The sequence below is a fragment of the Cydia splendana genome, chromosome 14 (assembly GCF_910591565.1).
Source record: "Cydia splendana chromosome 14, ilCydSple1.2, whole genome shotgun sequence".
Classification (NCBI taxonomy): Eukaryota; Metazoa; Arthropoda; class Insecta; order Lepidoptera; family Tortricidae; genus Cydia; species Cydia splendana.
Window position 1 is genome coordinate 19,745,593 of NC_085973.1, and position 18,499 is coordinate 19,764,091.

At 40.0% G+C, this 18,499-nt stretch overlaps 1 protein-coding gene across 4 annotated transcripts in view; it reads right to left on the reverse strand.

Moving 5' to 3' along the window:
• The window catches only part of LOC134796682 (acid phosphatase type 7), a 38,521-nt gene extending 20,363 nt beyond the window's left edge, over positions 1–18,158 (reverse strand). The window contains exons 1-10 of one of the 4 annotated variants that reach the window (XM_063768833.1): positions 17,846–18,158; positions 14,813–15,007; positions 12,919–13,040; positions 12,429–12,613; positions 11,841–12,041; positions 11,642–11,757; positions 6,497–6,632; positions 5,441–5,502; positions 5,051–5,139; positions 3,705–4,502 (exon numbers count right to left, since the gene is read on the reverse strand). In XM_063768833.1, coding sequence (XP_063624903.1) covers positions 4,422–4,502; positions 5,051–5,139; positions 5,441–5,502; positions 6,497–6,632; positions 11,642–11,757; positions 11,841–12,041; positions 12,429–12,613; positions 12,919–13,040; positions 14,813–15,007; positions 17,846–17,939 — 1,281 coding nt within the window. In that variant the 5' untranslated portion in view covers positions 17,940–18,158 and the 3' untranslated portion in view covers positions 3,705–4,421. The other 3 variants (XM_063768832.1, XM_063768834.1, XM_063768835.1) reach the window with 3 other exon arrangements.
• Positions 18,159–18,499: the final 341 nt, after the last annotated feature.

The following is an 18,499-nucleotide window of genomic DNA, read 5'->3' on the forward strand; positions in this document are numbered from 1 at the left end:
CGCCTATAACGGCTCTATAAAATGATGAAATAAACCTTTACATCAATTGCTTATACAATATCTTCTTCTTCTTCTTCTTCCTCGCGTTATCCCGGCATTTTTGCCACGGCTCATGGGAGCCTGGGGTCCGCTTGACAACTAATCCCATGATTTGACGTAGGCACTAGTTTTTACGAAAGCGACTGCCATCTGACCTTCCAACCCAGAGGGGAAACTAGGCCTTATTGGGAATTAGTCCGGTTTCCTCACGATGTTTTCCTTCACCGAAAAGCGACTGGCAAATATCAAATGATATTTCGTACATAAGTTCCGAAAAACTCATTGGTACGAGCCGGGGTTTGAACCCGCGACCTCCGGATTGAAAGTCGCACGCTCTTACCGCTAGGCCACCAGCGCTTCAATTGCTTATACAATATATTAGCTCTATAAGCCAATTGCTTATACAATATATTAGCTCTATAAGCCTATAGAGCAAAAAGGTGTTGCCAAGCGCTTTTATACGACAGGTCACCTCTGAAACCTTAATACGACGTCTATACAAGCTTTTAGCGATAAAAACTAAAATTATAGGACTAAAATGTTACTTGGGGGGTGCTCGACCAAATATCATAGAGGGCCCCGAAACAAAACAAACTACATTCAAAAAAATTCAAAATGGACGACTTTTATTTTTATTTTTTCAAGTTGGTCCGAGCGCGCTGAGATTTGGCATGCGGTGAGCCTGGGGGCCCAAGATTACCATGTCAAAAACAAAATTTGGAAATATCCAAAATGGCGGCGGACACGGGCAAAGTCAAATTTCCAAGTAGGTCAAGCGAGCCCGAAGGGCGAGCTTCAAGCCGGGAGGCCGAAGGCCGACCCCGGCGGAGGGCCGAAGGCCCGGAGCCTCCACCCCGACTCCCAATAGGAAAAGTGTTGGGTCGTGTTTAAGCTCCAACTTCCCCCTCCGTGTCCCCCTTCGGCCTTCGCAAGCCTCGACGCTTCGCTCATCAAGACAGTTGACTTGGTAGAACGCTTGGAAGCACCGCATTCACGCAGCTCGGCCTTCGGCCTTGCGTTTTGGGAGTCGGAGTGGGGGCTCCGGGCCTTCGGCCTTCCGCCAGGGTCGGATTCGGCCTCCCGGCCTGAAGGTCGCCCTTTGGGCTCGCTTAACCTACTTGGAAATTTGACTTTGCCCGTGTCCGCCGCCATTTTGGATTATTCCAAAATTTTTTTTTGACATGGTAATTTTGGGCCCCCCGGCTCGCCGCATGCCAAATCTCATCGCGCTCGGTCCAACTTAAAAATATGTATTAAAAAAAAAAGTCGGCCATTTTGATTTTTTTTAATGTAGTTTGTTTTGTCTCGGGGCCCTCTATGATATTTGGCCGTGAACCCCCCCACCTATCACGCATCGTTTAAAAGTTGCCATACAAACAAATACTACTCGCGATTACATAAAGAATATTGTCCAGGTTCGAATCCCGGTTATGTATGATAGATATAAAAATAATTGAATGTCATTATTATTAAATCTAAAATCGAAGCCATGGTTCCTAAGAACAGATTTCGCTAACTCTCATAGTTTCTGACTTCTCCATACTGACCCGGTGTCACCCTATTTCACAGACAGAAATTTCATAGAATGTCGTTTCTCAGAAATTATTTCATATATTATTTGGTTCATATACTTTCAGTTCCAATATTATTGTTTCATAGACTATTTACTTGGTTGAAACATATTTCACAGAAATTAAGTTGAATGTATATTACTATCAAACTTTTTAAATTTAGAAACTTCTCAAACAGTAGAATTATGTTTCGTGTATTCTTGTTTCGTAGACACAGATTCCATAGATTGTTGTTTCATAGGAACTGTTTAAAATAATATTTAGTTCGAGTATTTTCTTTTCACATATTATTATTTCAGAACTTATGCACTTCATTTAAATTTATTGAAAAGAAACTCAATGCAAAGAATTGTAATATTAGAACTGCGACCCCCGCAGAAACAAACTGTTGCCAGAAAGTAGGTGAGGTTAGAACTGCGACCCCCGCAGAAAAAAACGGTTGCCAGAAAAGTAGGTTAGGTTAGGTTAGAACTGCGACCCCTGCGGAAACAAACTGTTGCCAGAAAAGTAAGTTATGTTAGAACTGCGACCCCCACAGAAACAAACTGTTGCCAGAAAAGTAGGTGAGGTTAGAACTGCGACCCCCGCAGAAAAAAACGGTTGCCAGAAAAGTAGGTTAGGTAGGGTTAGAACTGCGACCCCTGCGGAAACAAACTGTTGCTACAAAAGTAGGTTAGGTTAGGTTAGACCTGCGACCCCCGCAGAAAAAAACTGTTGCCAGAAAAGTAGGTTAGATTAGGTTAGAACTGCGACCCCCGCAGAAACAAACTGTTGCTAGAAAAGTAGGTTAGGTTAGGTTAGAACTGCGACCCCTGCGGAAAAAACTGTTGCTAGAAAAGTAGGTTAGGTTAGAACTGCGATTCCCGCAGAAACAAACTGTTGCTACAAAAGTAGGTTAGGTTAGGTTAGACCTGCGACCCCCGCAGAAAAAAACTGTTGCCAGAAAAGTAGGTTAGGTTAGGTTAGAACTGCGACCACTGCGGAAAAAACTGTTGCTAGAAAAGTAGGTTAGGTTAGAACTGCGACCCCCGCAGAAACAAACTGTTGCTACAAAAGAAGGTTAGGTTAGGTTAGGTTAGACCTGCGACCCCCGCAGAAACAAACTGTTGCTAGAAAAGTAAGTTAGGTTAGAACTGCGACCACCGCAGAAACTAACTGTTGCTAGGAAAGTAGGTTAGGTTAGGTTAGAACTGCGACCCCCGCAGAAACAAACTGTTGCTAGGAAAGTAGGTTAGGTTAGGTTAGAACTGCGACCTGGCTGACCTGACTGAGAAGATCTATGATTTAATTTTTGACAAAGTAAGTATTGAGTTACTGAGCCTTCTATGATATGAAAATATTAAGTTTAATAAAATTTTAAACAAAATTCTATGAATATGCAGGCTTGGAAACAAGTTTTATATAAACTTAATATTATAAGGAATAATAATATATGACCTGAAATTTTATGACATGAATTTAGAAACATTAATTTTCTGAACTATAAAAAATCTACAAGTACAGCTTCTACAATGTAAGTGCACTGGAAGTTGATCATTCTATGAAATGATAATATGAGAAACATTTTCTATGAAGCACAATTCTACGAAAATGTAGTATATGAAACAACGTACAACCTATTGTAATGCCACGCAACAGCCGTAACCGCAAACATACCGTACATACCTACCTATTGTCAAGCAATAAAGTCCAAATACATTTTATTTTAGTTAAAAATAATAAAGTTAATGGTATATACAAACTTAAAAATACTTCAATATATTTAATATACAGGGTGATCAATCCAAATGGGTGAGTAGGTTGTGTGGTTGTATTTTTAAGTTTGTATATACCATTAACTTTATTATTTTTAACTAAAATAAAATGTATTTGGACTTTATTGCTTGACAATAGGTAGGTATGTACGGTATGTTTGCGGTTACGGCTGTTGCGTGGCATTACAATAAATACAATAAAAGAAGTGTAGTTACGTATCAAGGAGAGTAAAATGAAATCAATATTATTTGTAAAATTTATTAGCAAATACAATTACATGATTGGCACTACATTTAGTACAGCGAATAACGCTAAACTTATATCTAATATACATATAGGTATACAATTTTGAGATGCCGTTACATTTTTATTAAATTTGTTGCAGAGCAAAAAAAAATCTTAAAAAACATGCACTGTTCATAAGAAAATATAAGTAGCATTCACAAAGGTTTTATAAGTCTAATAACAAACGTAGGTATTTGACCTCTTGATCCTAGCTAATATCTATTGATACCATTGATATAGAACAGTGATTGATACGAAGTCTCCCAGTGAAAGAGATGACCTTTGATGCTTTCGATGTACTTAGGTACAATGGTCAAGAGATTATATTATGTGGATTTCCAGAACAGAAGAGTCCATATGCTTTACCTGCAATAAGGACCTTTTTATCAGAATTCCTATTGGAATTTCGGATGGGAATAGGTACGTATCCTTATTGTACTTGAAGCATAATAAAGGACCCTTCTGTGCTGGAAAGCCACAAATGTTGAAACGAAGCATAACTAGCATAAGACGCTTGATTTAAACAAGACAAATTTTCAAGGCGTTTCAGTGCATATTTAGGTCTTTTCCATGGTAATATGGCGAAGGCGCCTGCATGACCAAGTCAATATGGATCTCCATATTGACTAGCGTTATGCTTATGACCATATCATGTGTTAGCGGTATGGCCAGAGGCACAGTTTAGTGGTAGCGGTATAAGGGCCAGAACAAGGCAGGCAGGGCCTGTAGCATGGTTTAGTGGTTTATTGCTAGTATATTAGGGCCCATGGTTTAGTCGTAGTGGTAGGCCCCGTGGCGGTCCTTGACGAGTCGGAAGCGGTCCACCACCTTGCCGCCCTGCTCCACGTCCACCTGACGATGTAACAACTAATTTATCACCAGAATTATATATTCAATTTCGGTAGATGAATAACATATATACACATTGTTTGATTTGATACACCCCTGACTTATACAATTTCAATTAGGTATTGTAATCTATTGTTGATAAAAACGGAGAAGCGGCGCCAATTCGAATATATATCCCGACATCAAAATGATGTAATTTTGTTATCATTCGCCCGTGTGTCTCGCTCGAGGCAATACGTATGCAGTGTGTACGAACAAGTACGATACGAGGCAAATGCACGCGCGAATGTTATTAGCTAAATCACATAATTTTGAAATCGGAATTAAAGTTCATTTTGGAGAGAGAGGCTAGGTTTGTTGAACCTTCAAGATGGCTGTAAGTTGTAACTACTTTTTGCAACGTTGTCTTCGTGATTTGTGGTTATCTTTAACACTTTGATGGGCATTAAAGTGTCACAAATTATGCAAATTTGAACCCTATCACTTTACAATAAAGTTCTTTGCGGAAGCTTTTTGAACGCTGGTTTTCTGATATAAAGGTAAGTAGATACCTGCTCGAAGTAGAGTTGTGCGCGTTCGGCCTGCAGCCGCGTGTAGCCGTAGGCCTCCGTGCGGAACGCGGACCACCCCGGCCGCGTCGCTGCAACACAAATACTTACCATCAATACTTATACCTACATATTTAGATAGAAGGTTTAGAGGAACGAAGCAAATTTAGTTTTTCTTAAGAACTGCATTAATTGGACAGCGAATGACATTTTAAAGTAGTACTTCTAGGTATTAAAAAGGAATTCTAATTACGAGAGAGAGAGATGGGAGAGGTTACTAAATTTAATAATATAGCATATTATTGTATTTCTACAGAAAAAAATAATTAATTTGTTTTCTAGTTCAATATAGACAACGAGATATAACAACAATAAATAATATAAAATATTCACCATTAAATAGGCTGTGGTTCTCCTGGCAGCCGGCCGAGCCCGTCACGATGTGCACGGGAGCGCTGCAATGCGACCGACCGAGGTGACATTACGTTGGGACATGAACAACGCAAGCGCAACTAACCGTTAGACAAGAACACATAAAATGCTAAACGGACGAGGTGTTCAAATGATTCGCACTCGCTTTTATTTTCTAAACGATATAGGTATGCGTGTTTATGTTTACACCATAATTTTGAACACCTTGCCCGTTTAGCTACTTCTGCTGGCACGTGAAGTGATGGATCGTAAATTAGACCAACATAATATACAGCAGCAAGCATTAAAAGTGATAATGACAATAAGTCAAAGGACAATACAATAAAGTAAACGAAATTATAACAATAATCACTACAGCAAGAAGTAAAGGCGCCAATGATTCAAGTATATTTATAAAAAGTGACTTGCCTATATATGTTTATCATTACCAGCATCCACGTACACCGCGCTAAAACCCACGCCACGGTAATACCGAAAATATATTGTAATTCGGTACAATCATTGTTTTAGTGTCGCAAAGTATCCAACATTATGAAACTCTCCTCGTGGATTTACTACCGAAAACTTCTTCAACTTTCACTTTGCACATGTGTACCTTACCTACTTTGTATACCCGTTACATTATTTATTAGTCTTGTGAATTAATGTATGCTTATAAAATGTCAAAAAAGTAAGAAATTGTTGAAGTAAGTATTTTTGAAGAAATTTCTGTTATTAGTTTGAAATCCGCAAAAAGTATACATATTGATTTTAAATGTTGATAAAAAAAAGTTAAACATAAAAATCCTCAGGTAGACAATACAATCCAATCTAACTCAACCACTGTAAATAATAACCAGTATATAACTGACAAATAATAATTATTAATTATCAAGACAAATGTTATTGGTGACCGTAATACCATCCTCTACTCCACACTGTTTTACCATACAGTAGTTTTTGTAAATATACAATTCACATTTTTACAATGTATTTGTTATGGGTTCTTCAAAGCATTGACCCCTGCTTCAAACTTACCCAGGATTAGTGTAGGGGTGGTCCAGAGACCCGTTGTAGACCTTGCCGTCGTAGAGCGGCCACGAGCGCTCGTACGAATGTTCGTGCGCCCAGATCACCACGTCCACTCCGTATTGCTTCAGCAGCGGTTCCAGGCCTGGAAGTGTTTGTTTATTTATCTATGTATAGCCTTGGTTACAAGTCACAATTTCATTTACTATAAAATACTCTGCACCTAAGTACTTAATCTTTCTGGTCCAGTCCATTGGTTGACTGATGGTAGAAAATGCGTTAAGGCGTGAAGTTCATCATTTCGTACTATCATGTACTTATTGTGTGCGATACAGAATCAGTAAGTTTATATTTATCTTGCTAGACGCAATCGTATTTAAATTAAAATAGGTCACTCGATAAGTTTTGAGATGCTCGAAAATTAAAAATGGACCGCACCTGTATTCTTTGTCTACAAAAAGCAAATTTATTCAAAAATATAACACAAGTGGCCAATTAGCTAACTTAAAAAAATAATCGTGTTGCAGTCATTTTACTATGACCGTTGCCGCGGGGTTTTCTTTAAAACGATGGAACTGAAGCGGGAACATTTGCGTGCTATTACTTTATTTTATGGTTTGCATCACACTAGCTCGAAATATTTATTTGTTTTACAAGGGGGCAAAGTTGTTGTTTAACCGCTCGTGCTAATATTCATACCCGAGCAAGGGAAAGATTCCAAAATTGGAATTCGAATAATGGAATCTTAAGCGTTGCGAGGGTTACAAAGCACGAGCGGTTCGAGTCTGGCTAGCCAAATTTTGTTGACAAATATTTCCTTGTTGTATCACCAATTGTCTATGATTTTAAAAAAAGTTAAGTCTGTTGTCAATTTATGTCATCCATTCAAATTGTTTGCGGTTTATAAGGCGTTTATTTTAAATAATATTAATAATGACTGTACCGAGTGAGGTCCGCCAACTATTATTTAAGCTCCTAAATAATACGACAATGTGCGAAGTCGACGTGAAGCGCTGTATAAATGAAAAACTGTAATATTTACAAGTCGTAAACAATTTAGTAGGTTGTTACTCTATTAATATTTTGATACTTTAAGTACTAGTACTAACATTTGCCTATTACTTTGATTAAGTACGTGAATTTATTAATTAATGCCTGAATCTCATAAACAGGACAAGTGAATAAAGAAACCGATAAACTAAAAGTTCTGGTAAATATCTATAAAATCTAAACATTGGAACGTAAACATATGTGTTTCTCGTTGACTAGCTGTACTTAAAATAGTGGTAGAAATTATGTGAGCTGACTTTGAGTGCACGTAAACGTATATTTAACTTATTTCCTTAGGTACCTTACGTGTGCAGAGAAAATCATAAATATTGTCTAGTATCAAAACTATAATTCTTACTAGACAAAGTGCGACCATCCCAAGATTTTTTGAATTTCCCGCCAAACATTTGTGTAAAATTTCAGTAGCCAAACTCTACACAATTTTCAATCGTGGCTGAATGCCGGAGAGATCTGTGTCATCGATGCCTAACCCGTCACCCCCAAATCGGTCAAAAATGACAATAATGGCGGACGAATGTTTGAAATGTCGCCGTATTTAAGAATTATATCGCTTAAGATTTAGTTTTATCTTCGCAATTTTGCAAACTCGGGCCTTTAATTCCCTCGTAATAAAAACCCTCGTCTCCATAATTTCACTTACCCCTCCCCACCTTGCACAATGTTCTATTAAATTTGGTTTAACCGAACAACTACGTTTTCAACGATTACAATCAGCATTAGGGGACTAATCCTTTTTAGGGTTCCGTACCCAAAGGGTAAAACGGGACCCTATATTACTAAGACTCCGCTGTCCGTCCGTTCGTCCGTCCGTCTGTCACCAGGCTGTATCTCGTGATCTGTGATAGCTAGACAGCTGAAATTGTATATTTTGCACAGGTGATGTATTTCTGCTGCCGCTATAACAACAAATACAAAAAAAAAACAGAATAAAATAAAGATTTAAGTGGGGCTCCCATACAACAAACGTGATTTTTGACTGAAGTTAAGCAACGTCGGGCGGGGTCAGTACTTGGATGGGTGACCGTTTTTATAGATAACTAGACGGGCCCGCAGCTCCGCTCGCGTAATTTAAATAAAGAGTTTGTCTTATGTTTAGTTAAATACCGATATTATTATGTATTGAACCCTGCCAGGGTTTATAACTGTGATAGGGACTTCTTATTTGTAACCGATATTTGGATAACTTACTTCGCAAATTTCTCAAAAAATTATGTGATTTGATAAAAGGCAAGATTGTATTTTTTCATCTACGCAGGTATTTATTTAAAATTTGTTTCAACATAAAATTACGGGGTTGCATTTGAATTACGCATTATAGGGAGGGGGGAGCGAGAAGCCCCCCCCCCCCCCCAACCCATCCCCAAAGTTAGGAAATCAATAGTTATTACCACGACAATATTTTTTTTTATTTTTTGAGGTTATGTTCAATAATACAACCAAAGCGTACGAAAGGGTAACCAATTTAGAATTTTGTATACCTATTTTTGAGCACTTTGTCCGTATACATGTTTTTGACCACTGTATTTCTTTTTTGACAGCGAGTCGGGTGTGTTGTGAACGCAAGATACCTAACACTCCTCCTCGCTTCGCTCGTCGTCGTACCTAACGGTGACTCTGGCACTGTATTTCGTTTTTGACAGCGAGTCAGGTGTGTTGTGAACGCAACTTCAAACACGTATAAAAAAACTACGCGTCTCCTAGACACAAATCGGGTGTCATTTGAAAGGGGTGACCAACCCCTATAAAATGCCACCCTTCCCCCCGCCCCTCCCTATAATGCGTGATTCAAATGCTAACCCAAAATTATTATTTATTTTTATAAGCCCAATTGCAAACACGTTCATTAGAATAATTTCCGCCTTAAGACGAATATGTACGACCACCGCCCATAAATAGTTCTTGCGATAGCTCTCGCCAGTCGCCATGGCCGAGGTTGATCAGATCTTGAGCAACCCTTGAGCTCCAAAATATCTGAGCATGCACTTTAACTACATTATAATTTACATTGTTCAGATATTTGTGAATACCTCAGCCGTTCCGATATATCTGATGGTGACTGTTCAGCAAGAAGAAAAAATCCTACCTGGTCGAGTCGCATCGTATTACGCGAGAAAACAGTTCCCGAATTGGTTATATCTGTAAAGTCATTAAAGTATAATTATCACACACACATTATTACGGGCACCATCCCTTAAACTGATGGGTTCTCTGGCCCATCTCGGCAGCCCGTTCCCCGGACGAATGGCAATGTTCGCCGAAGCCGTGAAAGTCAATCTGAATAATATAACTCAAAAAGAAATTTAAAACAATAAAATAGAAATTATTAAGACGATAATCATACGATAATATTAATTTGATGGATATGTCATAAATGGCATAAGGCACTCGTATGGGCTATGGACTAAGGTTGAGGTTGGCAGCACTTTTTATTTTACTTCGTGTAAAAAAACTCAGAAATACCTGTATACCAACATGACAAACATAATTTAGGTTACTTTAACTTACGGATAATTTGGTCTAGTCTGTAGCACCGCCAAACGAAAACAACCGAGAGTTGCCGAAAATGGGCGATCATCGTAAAATCAAGATTGTTATGAAAATTTCTTTTACTTATTGTAAATTAAATACGCATCGCGAGCGATAGTTTTTATGCTCTAGTTTTATTCTCATATGTAGATAATAGATTTAAACAGTTTTTTCTTATCATACGTGCGGTGTATTCGAAATACGTGTCAAAAACTTTTTTAGAAATTTGTAAGGCGCCATCTCTCTTCTTCGCTCGTTTTTTATCCCGTTCTGGTTTTTCAATTTTATATATAATTATGATGGTACGGAACCCTTCGTGTGCGAGTTCGACTCGCAATTGGCCGGTTTTTTTAAGATATGTAGTTTAGTGAATTTGAAAGGGGTAAAACTAACGTCGAAGATGACCAAAGGAGCGTTCGCCCGCAAACAGCAGTAATTGCAGAAAACATTCTACTACTGAAATGTTGGTCAGAGTAGACCCTGAATTACATATACGGACATTGAAAAGATCCTAGGGGTTAGTTTGGCTAGATCAACATCTTGGAGTGAGGAAGCTCTGTTGTCGATAGATCCCGCGTTGCTCTAACAAACTGATGAAGTTGCCATTTCTGCACTATCGGGTAGGGTCAACACTGGCAATAATGTTTTCAAGGTTGGTTTTGACGAATGGAACATTGTATAAAAACATTTGTGTGTTGTTTAGACTTTAGAGAATGATAGAGAGTATTTTGAAAAATAGTGCTAATATCTTGAATAGTTTTCTGTATCTCAAAACTTATCGGGTGACCTACATATAATGAGTAGTGACATGACAGTAGGTACATACGATTGGACAATTAAATACCCAATCATCCTGCTTTTATACTAAAATGACAGACGGTTTGTAACTGCCATATAAAAAGTGTCACCCGGCCAATTTGTCAGTATCAGTAAGAACCAGGAAAACTATACTCATCCTTTTCTTTTGGATGCTAGTACTAGTGTAAGACAAAGATAGTATGATTCTCTCTGTCTATGATTGAAATGAGACAGTCCTTTGACAAACTATATACATGCAGAAATTCAAAATAGCGTTAACTTTTAATTTTTTTAATGGGGTACGCAAAATATAGAAAATAAAGCCGCAGTCGATGTCGTAAGAGTTGGACCTTATGTATATGCCTGTTGGCTATTAAGTTTGATAATATTATCAGTTTTCTCACTCAGGCCGATGAATAGGGTTGCCATACGTCCCGTATTTTTACTGGTCCCGTTTTTGTCCCGAATTTTGTTGACCCTGCCTATAATATTTATTTATTTATAAATAGCGCTCAGAACTCAGAACAGGGCTCTCCAAACCCCAGCTCCAAACAGCAGCAACCAGATATGCGGCCGCGCGAGCCAACTGAAATATATACCTACACATCCGTCCCAACTGCACGCGAACACTCCTTTGCCGCGCGTCCAAAAACCGACAATGAATGGTTCTATGCGCGGCACGTGGCTCGCGCGCCATGATCGAGTCGGCCAATGTTCGATAGTTTGCCGCGCGATATGGAGACGGGGCTTTAGACTCACTCAGGCCGATGAAGGGGATCCCTCGGCGGGTGTACTCGAAGCTGCAGTCGATGTCGTCGGAGTTGCTGCAGTACATCGGCCGGTGGCCCATCAGCACGATCCACGGACGCTCGGCTCTGGAACGGACAACATTTATCTCGGCGAATGTTCGAAAGCTCTTTTTTAGGGTGGTAATGTTGAAGCAGCTAATAGTGCATACCTGTTTTTAGGTTGATTAGCGTTAGTTAAGTCTTCTTGCAACCAAGCGAACTGCTCGAACAACATACGCGCGCCCCATTGGAAGAAGTAGTAGTACTCGGTGGAGATGGACACGAAGTGCACGGGGCCGAGGTCGAAGCTGTAGAACATGCTCTCGGTGCCGCCCGGCATGGAGAAGCGGGCGCGGTAGTTGCTAAAGTTACTGCGGAAATATTACACAAATTAGTACTTATACCTAAAAAAATCAGCCGTAAGACAAGTGATTGAAAGAAAGACCAAGATATTCGACATTTGTTCCATTATTTAAGTCCTATGACTGAGAATAAAACATAGACATGCATGTCATTGCCAACGTATACTTCTAAAAAGTCAAAATGCCATGTCAAAGCGGTTGGCGTCTTGTTTTCCTCAATCAAATCCTCAAAAAAATTCAAGTGTCATTGCGTAATATGTTCTGTCCCTTGTAACTCGATTAGTGGTTTATGTTTTATTTTATTTGGCATATCTTAAAACATTTTTTATTTTTAAACGATTGCAGTTTAGAGCGCTTATCCTTATTGGAAATAAGAAGAAACTGGAAATGATTTACTATTTTTCCTCGTGGTTGCCGGGGCACGTCATGTAGGGCACCAGGGAGGCTATGGGCTGGATCTGGCGCATGAACTGGTCTCCGACCCTGGCGTCGTCGTCGTGCATATCGTAAGCGAAGTCGCCCACGTGGAGGACCAGATCGAAGCTCCCGCGCTCCGCCTCTTCTTGCAGATACGAGAGGGACTGCAAGCATGAGGCGACTTATAGGTAAGGCGGCGGACTGGACGCAAGCAGGACAAAGCAAGACGGTTCATACATTTAGTCGAGCGCAATATATATGCGCGTTCCGTGGGAATAAAAGCACAGGTCCACCGATAGACCCCTGTGGAAGTTGTGGAACTTGTGTATGTATATGTATGGATGGTAATGGTGGTAGGACGGATGGCCGGATGGATGGATGGGAGGATTGTGTGATGGATGTGCTGGTGATGGGGTGGTAGGATGGATGGTGGGTGGATTGAAAGGATGGTGATGGTAGCTATACTCACGTGTGCATTCTTGTTGCCCATGTCGCCGTAGATGGCGGCGCGCACTTTGATGTCGTTGCCTTTGGGGGGCACGTGGAAGGAGAACCGCTCCGACATGCCGAACTCGGAACCCACGTTGTATACTGTAAATGAATTACTGTTATAATCGTTGTTTTCATAGCCTAGAGCAGCGGTCGGCAACCTTTTTTTTCGTAGTTTTAGTAGCGTAGTTAACGATGAGTAAGTTGACGCGGGCCGCACTTTGTTAATGTTTATGACTTTATCAGACATTGTCGTTTCTCAATATTACATAGCCAGAGAGGCTCGCAGGCCGCAAGTGACACTTTCACGAGCCGCATGCGGCCCGCGGGCCGCAGGGTGCCGACCGCCGGCCTAGAGAATAGATTAAACCTACCCTATCATCCTGCTTTTGTGTAGTGAGCTGCGAAATTGCATGGAGAATTAATTAATGAACTCATTGTTAATTCGCCCGGCCTTTTTACGGCTGATGGTACCTATGATGTACTTACTAAAAAAGACGTATCGATTTGACATAGTGGGCAAATCGAACTGTCACTCTTAACCGACTTCCCGAAACCGGGTCCTTCATCTGTCTCACCCCATGTGTGTCTCATACCGTATGTGGCGTCATAGTCGAGGCCGGGCAGCGTGACGCAGTGTATGTACAGCTCACGGCGCTGTTCGCCGCCGTCCCGGAAGAGAGTGCTGTACCCGGAGACCGGGTCCTTCATCTGTCTCACCCCATGTGTGTCTCATACCGTATGTGGTGTCATAGTCGAGGCCGGGCAGCGTGACGCGGTGTATATACAGCTCACGGCGCTATTCGCCGCCGTCCCGGAAGAGAGTGCTGTACCCGGAGACCGGGTCCTTCATCTGTCTCACCCCATGTGTGTCTCATACCGTATGTGGTGTCATAGTCGAGGCCGGGCAGCGTGACGCGGTGTATATACAGCTCACGGCGCTATTCGCCGCCGTCCCGGAAGAGAGTGCTGTACCCGGAGACCGGGTCCTTCATCTGTCTCACCCCATGTGTGTCTCATACCGTATGTGGTGTCATAGTCGAGGCCGGGCAGCGTGACGCGGTGTATATACAGCTCACGGCGCTATTCGCCGCCGTCCCGGAAGAGAGTGCTGTACCCGGAGACCGGGTCCTTCATCTGTCTCACCCCATGTGTGTCTCATACCGTATGTGGTGTCATAGTCGAGGCCGGGCAGCGTGACGCGGTGTATATACAGCTCACGGCGCTATTCGCCGCCGTCCCGGAAGAGAGTGCTGTACCCGGAGACCGGGTCCTTCATCTGTCTCACCCCATGTGTGTCTCATACCGTATGTGGTGTCATAGTCGAGGCCGGGCAGCGTGACGCGGTGTTTATACAGCTCACGGCGCTATTCGCCGCCGTCCCGGAAGAGAGTGCTGTACCCGGAGACCGGGTCCTTCATCTGTCTCACCCCATGTGTGTCTCATACCGTATGTGGTGTCATAGTCGAGGCCGGGCAGCGTGACGCGGTGTATATACAGCTCACGGCGCTATTCGCCGCCGTCCCGGAAGAGAGTGCTGTACCCGGAGACCGGGTCCTTCATCAGTCTCACCCCATGTGTGTCTCATACCGTATGTGGCGTCATAGTCGAGGCCGGGCAGCGTGACGCGGTGTATATACAGCTCACGGCGCTGTTGGCCGCCGTCCCGGAAGAGAGTGCTGTACCCGGAGACCGGGTCCTTCATCTGTCTCACCCCATGTGTGTCTCATACCGTATGTGGTGTCATAGTCGAGGCCGGGCAGCGTGACGCGGTGTATATACAGCTCACGGCGCTGTTGGCCGCCGTCCCGGAAGAGAGTGCTGTACCCGGAGACCGGGTCCTTCATCTGTCTCACCCCATGTGTGTCTCATACCGTATGTGGTGTCATAGTCGAGGCCGGGCAGCGTGACGCGGTGTATGTACAGCTCACGGCGCTGTTGGCCGCCGTCCCGGAAGAGAGTGCTGTACCCGGAGACCTGGTCTGTCAGCTGTTCTTTCCCGAAGGTGGCGTACGAGCCCTGGGTGTCGTTGAACGTGGTCCATGTCAGCACGATGTCGTTGGGTTTCTCTGTAATCAAGTAGATATAGTACAAATCACGCCGCCACCGCCAGTCAAAAAAACAATCAGACCCCGCTGCCGATGATTTTGCCATCAGCGCACATGTCTAAGCAGGAGGTCCCAGGATCAAATCCCAAAAATTTGTGTAAGACTGTCCCATAATATATATTTATTTATTGCAAAGGCATAAAGTATACTCTCTATAGTCATTTCAGAAAATAACTGTTAGAACATAACATATTATGCTTATTAAGCATGATACCTTATAACATGATGAATTACATGATTGTTGCACAAACAATAAGTAATGAAGTCATGTCACAGACCAACAGGCAATCATAAACATGTGAGTATGTCAATAATGATATGTACCTAGTCTGATATTATGTAAACTAAACCATGTTATTTATACCTAATTTGACATAAATAATTGAACACAAATCATACCACTATATAGGAAAGGAGCCAGTTCTAATAGGTATTTAATAACAACAAAATATAAGTAACAAATAAACTTGTATTTGGCTACATAAAATACATGCTGATATTATTATATTAGATCAGACAATGAGACTCACACTACTCAGTTCACTAGATCATTGACTTATTTCCTTATCAGTAACAATACCGCAATGGACATGAGTTGTTCAAGTTATTTTTAAAACGTTTTTGCAGTATTTCATTACTAGTCCAGTGTGAAGTAATTTTTATGTCAACTGATACGACAGATAAAGGAGAAATATGTAAGTAAGCAGTTTTACTTAAAAATGTAAATTAAGCATAAAAAAATAAGTTCAGAGGTAAACTAGCATGTATATTGTATAAGCTACTTTAATTATGTCAGCCTTAATTTTTAGCCCTGTCGAGTGCTGCCTCTGTCTGTGCCCAGCAACACAGGCATGGCAAAGGCAGCTGCTGCACTGCTCGTACCATTTATATTTCATACAATTGTTAAAACCAATGTGTTGGCTATGGGATCCCTTTGTTTCCCATAAACTTATTGTTTCGAATTTCGATAGTCAGAAATTGATATCCATATAATTTATGGACATAAACATCAATAGTCATAATTTTTGTTAAGTATAACGTTTCATAGTTCTAATGTTAAACATCTATAATATTAAACGCTATAATCACAAAGTTATAAAATTGTTGATTATAACATTCAAAGGTATATCTATAATTATTCAGAAATATTTAAAGGCATATATTTTATCGCACTAATGGTCGTTAATCATATCGTTTTAATGTCATCCCTTTGTTTCCCATAAACTTACTGTTCCGAATTTCGATAGTCAGAAAATGATATCCTCTAATATTCTAATATTTAGGAGCTATAATATTAAACATTATGACTTTCAATAATTATGCCAAACAAAGGGTCATTTTTAATGACATCCTTCATATAAAGAAAAATGAAATCTGTTTCCTCATGTAGCTTCGTTAGTAACCTTGTGTCCCTCAGAGCGAAAATAGGAGCCCCGCGAAGCGGGGCTCCGTCGACTCGTTGGCGGGATGAAATGGCTTAATAAACTACATGAAAAATAAGAAGTGGAAGGGAAATCAGTAAGCCAAATAAAAAAGAATCCCCAGGTAGGTAGACAAGCATGCAATTTGTTTTGTTTAATTTTATAACTATTGACAATATGACTAGTAAAAATTATGATGGAAAACGTTATGGTCTAAAAAAATCGGAACTTAAAATTTAGGGATTGCAATAGAGCCCCTACTTATCATTATAACCTGCAATAAAAGACCTTACAATGATTATTGTAAGCAAGTTTATTGCCTTCAACATTATGTAATGGTATACCTTCTGGACTTTGAATATTATGAGTAACAAATTTTATGACTAACAATAATAATGACCTGCAAAAATCGGAACTGCGATTTATATTGTTACAATTTATGACTATTGACAATATGACTAATAAAAATTATGATGGAAAACGTTATGGACTGAATAAATCGGAACAAAAAAATTATGGGAACCAATAGAGACCCGTTGGCTATGACTCCAGATTTAAGTTGGCAATGACCAGAGGGCCTACCGTGAACCACATTCAACATGTTGCCTCTCTCTTGCACTTGTAAATTCGTATGTAAGTGCAACAGGGAGGCAACATGTTGTACATGGTTCACAGTACAAACCCTCAGAACACCATTGTTCCAAGTATGAGAAACAAAATAATAAAATAACACATAATAAATAAATTCCTTGTACCTCATATGTAGGGTATAAAACAAAGCAATTATATCAGGATTCTAAATAAGGAAAATTACTTTATGAACAGGAATAAAATTAATTTATTAAATGTTACTAAATTTTAACAAGCTTTTAGTAGTAGTAGTAGTAGTAAAACACTTTATTGTACAAAAAGAAACACAAAAGATGAAAAAACACATATCATTAGTACAAAGGCGAACAGAATCTTAAACAATCAGCAGCAAAGGTGGCTAAGAAGTAGCCAACCTATTTATTAGCCAGCTTATTTTATATCTTGCCCAAGTTTTAAATTAATAGTGTACAGATCATATTGAACACCTTGATATTGCTTTATTGTAGAACAAAGACATGACACAATAATATGTTAATGATCTCATGTTACCTAAATAGATAATAACCTGGTTCTTACTTTCCTTATTTACAACATCGCTATGTGCTTATAAGAGTTATAAGTCAACTAAGTAGATACAAAGAAAAAAAGTGATTATTGTGTATTACTAATATGAAAAAAACCCTGTGAAAACACCGGACAAGTGCATGTCGAACTTAAAACTTTAAAGCATTAAAAAAATATATTAGAAATGCAATATTCAAATAAATGGTGTAAAAAATAGGATTACCTCCAAATGCGATGTGAACTTGTTCGGGCTGGCAGTACGGACAATCATACGCCCGAGCGGCGCCCAGGGACAAGAAAAAGAACAATAATTTCATAGCAACAATTTCAACCACTACCCGCTGTAGCTAAATTTGTATTAAAAATAAAATAACAACGGCCGCGTACTGGTGTTGTTATGAATCAAATGAAAATGTACATCTTGAAGTTCCGATTACTTAAAGCAAAACAAGGGCAATAGTAGGTATTACCGCGATAGCATAAACGAATTAAACGATTCAAAACATGCAATAATATTTATAAGTAAGGCTAGGCTAAACAAACGTCAAACCGTCGAACAATGGGATTGGGATACTAGCTCATTGTGGAACCATTGTGGAACTTAAATATGAAAACTTCAGAAACAATAAAAAAAATATTGAACACCGAAACAAAATTTTAACTCTAGTCATAAAAATTATATGATTTGCAATAATTATCACTAACGCTCACTTATACTTTGTTAAGGGAATTCAGTGTTAATTTATTTAAGTAAAATAAGTAAGTTATTATAACGTAGAAATTCTGATATTGTTTTTATATGGCAATTCTCAGAAGACGTCAACAATGCGTCAACATGACGTTAATACACGTTCTGAAACCATTTTGTATCGAACGA